The sequence below is a fragment of the Hippocampus comes genome, unplaced genomic scaffold (genome assembly GCF_001891065.2).
Source record: "Hippocampus comes isolate QL1 unplaced genomic scaffold, H_comes_QL1_v1.1 scaffold81, whole genome shotgun sequence".
NCBI classification, from domain to species: Eukaryota; Metazoa; Chordata; class Actinopteri; order Syngnathiformes; family Syngnathidae; genus Hippocampus; species Hippocampus comes.
In genome coordinates this window covers 143,934-147,693 of record NW_017806179.1, presented here as the reverse complement: position 1 = coordinate 147,693, position 3,760 = coordinate 143,934, and the positions used below count along the sequence as shown (strand labels likewise).

At 59.7% G+C, this 3,760-nt stretch overlaps 1 protein-coding gene across 2 annotated transcripts in view; it reads left to right on the top strand.

The window, feature by feature from the left end:
- tbk1 (TANK-binding kinase 1) overlaps positions 1-2,395 on the top strand; it is a 6,511-nt gene extending 4,116 nt beyond the window's left edge. For both annotated transcript variants that reach the window (XM_019897493.1, XM_019897494.1), the window contains 9 exons: positions 55-139; positions 204-325; positions 405-481; positions 568-607; positions 801-902; positions 978-1,074; positions 1,443-1,543; positions 1,634-1,705; positions 2,285-2,395. In XM_019897493.1, coding sequence (XP_019753052.1) covers positions 55-139; positions 204-325; positions 405-481; positions 568-607; positions 801-902; positions 978-1,074; positions 1,443-1,543; positions 1,634-1,705; positions 2,285-2,324 — 736 coding nt within the window. In that variant the 3' untranslated portion in view covers positions 2,325-2,395. The remainder of the gene's footprint in view (positions 1-54; positions 140-203; positions 326-404; positions 482-567; positions 608-800; positions 903-977; positions 1,075-1,442; positions 1,544-1,633; positions 1,706-2,284) is intronic.
- Positions 2,396-3,760: the final 1,365 nt, after the last annotated feature.

Sequence of the window (3,760 nt, the reverse complement as noted above, 5' to 3'; positions counted from 1 at the left end):
GGGCGGATGCCTCGTGCCCGTCGGGCTGCCGCTTTCATCGGCGCGTGCGCGTGTGCCCAGGTTGGAGGTTCTCATGCAAGCCAACATGCTGACGTCCGAGTATGACGAGATTGCCGACATGCACAAGAAAGTGGTCAGGGTGAGTGGGGAGTTTGGCGGGGGCCCGTCGCCGCGACCGTCTCACCGTGTGCGCGTGCGTGCAGATCAGCAGCTCGCTGGAGCCCATCGATCGAAGCACGCAGGACCTGAAGGCCAAGTTCCTCCCAGGAGGCCCGCTGAGTGACGCCTGGACGCAGCAAGTGGGCACGCACCCCCAAGACAGGAAGTAGGACGCACGCGCAGAAACATGCCTTTCCGTGCTATGGCGCGCGCGTGCCGACCGTGATGTGTGTGCGTGCGCGCAGTGTGGAAAAGATCAAAGTTCTGCTGGACGCCATCACGGCCATCTACCAACAGTTCAAGAAGGACAAAGCTGAACGCCGTCAGTACGACTCCACAGCAACAGTGAGAGCCGCGGCAGCCGTTGGAGCTTTTCAAATGTGTGTGTGTGTGTGTGTGTGTTTTCAGGTCTCCCGTACAATGAGGAGCAGATCCACAAGTTTGACAAGTAGGTGCTTCAAAGTAGGAAGATGGCTTTGCTTGACGCGCACGTCGTAGCGAGGCGTCCGATCCGGGCCCGGAAGCTGCGGCGGGGTTTTGACTCTCCGGGCCTGGATTGGCCTCGTCTCGTCTCATCTCGGCCGTGTTTGGATTGCAAGTTGAGCCGCCGCCGCCTCTGCTGTGTGTTTTCCACGCGCCAGGCAGAAGTTGGTCCTGCACGCCAGCAAAGCTCGCTCGTTGTTCACGGAAGAGTGCGCCATGAGGTACCGCCTCTTCATCTCCAAGAGCGAGGAGTCCATGAGGTCAGCTGCTTTCCCGCGCCGACCGCCGCTTGCCTCCCCGCCGCCTTAACGGGGCCGCCGTGCATGTGCGTGCAGGAAGGTTCACCACGTGAGGAAGCAGCTGCTGGCCTTGACGACGCAGCTCATCGGCATCGAGAAGGAAGTTAGCGTGTTGATGGAGAGAGCCGCCAAGGTACGCCGGAACACCGTACGGCGCTCGCTCGGGACCCAAAATGCGTTCGGGAGCGCTTGAAGAGTTGACGTTTGGGAGGAGGGAATGACGGACCGATGACCCGGCAGGCAGTCGCCGCGTTGCCCAGCCTTCATCAATCATTTCCTTCTCCCCGGTCAGCAGTCGGGGACCCTTTTTGATCCAGGAACTCCACCGCCGTTACCACGGCGCGCGGCTCGGGCTCGCCGATCCGGTCCGAGCCGCGTCGCGTCCACGCGGCGCTCTCCCGGCTCACTTGCGGGATTTCCGAAAAGCCGACGGAAGTGGCGCCGCGCTCGGGACGTTTTTGGCGCGCCCGCGTTGACGTCGCTTGGTTGCGGTGTGTCCAGCTGCAGGAGCAAGTCCCCGCCAAAGTTCTTCCGTTGGTGTTGAGCGGTCTGAAGCCTCAAGCGTACCTGAGCCAGAACACGCTGGTGGAGATGACGCTCGGGTAAGAGGAGCGTGACGCGCCGCCGCGGCGTGGCCCGGCCCGGCCCCGCCCCCTGATTGACGACGTGGCGGTTGTGCGCGTGTGAGACAGGATGAAGAAGCTGAAGGAGGAGATGGAGGGCGTGGTCAAGGAACTGGCCGAGAACAACCACTTCCTGGAAAGGTCACCCGACTCCTTTTGCCTGACGTGTTCGCGTTCGCGCTCGCGTCGCGGTCGGAGTCGTCTTGCCGCTTCGCTTAGCGGCACCGCTTCGGGGCCCGACTGAACCGGCCGGCAGAGAATGAAGCCTTTCCCGAACAATCCCGACGGCCCCGCCCTTCCTCGCCCTTCTTTGTGGCTGCGAGTCTTTCGGGCTGATGCGCGCGCGCGCGGCGTTTGTCCACGAGAGGGAGCTCTGACTGCGCTCAAGCCAAAAGCGCGGCTTTCCTGCGCTTGGAGCGCTCGCGGCCGCTCCATTTGTATTCCACTCGCGCAATGTTCGTCAGAAGGCCGTTTTTGGGGCGCAGAGAACATATTAGCGGCGAAAAAATGTTGCAGTTGGCTTCTAATTTCAGCACCCCAAATGTTCTTTGATTCATCGTGTTGGGGGGTGGGGGGGTTGTCCAGGTACTGGAATTCTTTCTTGCAAAATCGTGCAAGGGCATCAGCCTCAATTCAGAAACAAACCAGCTCGTCGACCCCTCAAAGTCCGAGCCGAGCCTAGCATGCGAAGCCGAAAGTGACTGTGATGCTCTTCCTCAGATTCGGGACGCTGACGGTGGATGGAGCTTTGCGAGGTTGAACCCAGCCCCCCAACAACAGCAACAGCAACGACGACAACAACAACAAAACGTTCGCTTTTGTAAATAGCTGCCTTGGTTTTGTAAATATTTCATTGACAGCTCAGCGTTGTACATGTGATGATGATGATGATGATGATGATGGCCACGGACGGGCAAATAAAAATGTCAAAAAGAGGCACCCATCGAATGAATCCCGACCAAAAGTGATTGACGGGCGAGTCGCGAAGTGACGCGAGGCCTCCGCCACCCGTCTCAATCCCCCGCTGGTTGCCATGACGATGGCCCGCAGCTGCCGATGTTGCCACGGTAACAAGAGCGACTCACGGCCACTTTCTTTTCACGTCAGCGACCGCCGTCTATATCGCGCGTGTAAGTGTATATCGATATCGATCCCTGCACATGTCCGTACACTGAAGCATCGGATCTTAGGTCGTTCTAACAAAGATGTGCTCATTTCTTTTTCAGACGAAGGAGGGTGTTCCTTGTTGCGCAGGGGCCGGGTGCCCCCCCGTCACACATGACTTGGTACGGCCCAGGAACCCTCCTCCTCATCCTCCTCTCCTCCTCCTCCGGCGAACAACGCGCACAACCGGACGCGATGGGCACGCAGTCCCTTCTTCGTGGCCTACGTCATCTTTATCTCCCACACTGAGCGCTCGGTCGATCGTCAGCCGTTTGGATCATCGCGCGGCCGCTTGGCGCCCGGCTGGAAGGTATGTCGGCTCGCCACGCACGAGCGCCGCGTCGGCGATGTTGAGGAGGTTTAGGCCTCGCCTCATTAATTGGTGAGACTTGACGGTCGGTGGTAAAGGGAGGCTGGCGGAGGGCGGGGCTCGACCCCGTCACGAGCCCCTCACTTCCTGTCCACTTAGCGCGTTAGCTTTTAGCCTGCTCGGCGACAGATGCGAGATGTTGTTTCAGGGCCGATTGCGATGGCTCGTCATCAAGGAGGCCCGATAGCGATTTGCTCGTCCGAGGGAAAATATTGTCATCACAAAACGCGTGGTCAAAATGGCTTTTCTTGCCAAAATGGATTTTCTGATGCCGGAGTAACTGAACCGAGGCCGAGAGCCGAACTGTCAGAAAGGAGCAAGGAGGGAAAGGTCTCTGTTCTCTCTCGCCTCAAGTTTGCGACGGAATTTGTGCTCTTGCCACCGGGAATCGCCGAACAAATTCTCATCCCGGTGTCGGTCTGGAAAAAAGGAAAGTATGGAAAGAATCCCCGACTTTGACCCTGTGACCTAGGTGACCTCGACGTCGCACGTTAGCATGCTGACGCTAAGCCGTGTGTCGCAGATGGTGTACGCGTGGACCAACACGGTGGCCATGGAGCGCTCGCTGTTCGCGCCGGCGCTCTCCTACCCGGCGCCCTTCAACTCCTCGGAGGCGGCGAACGGCACGGCCGCGCCCCGCGGCGGCCGGGCTCCGCCCAACG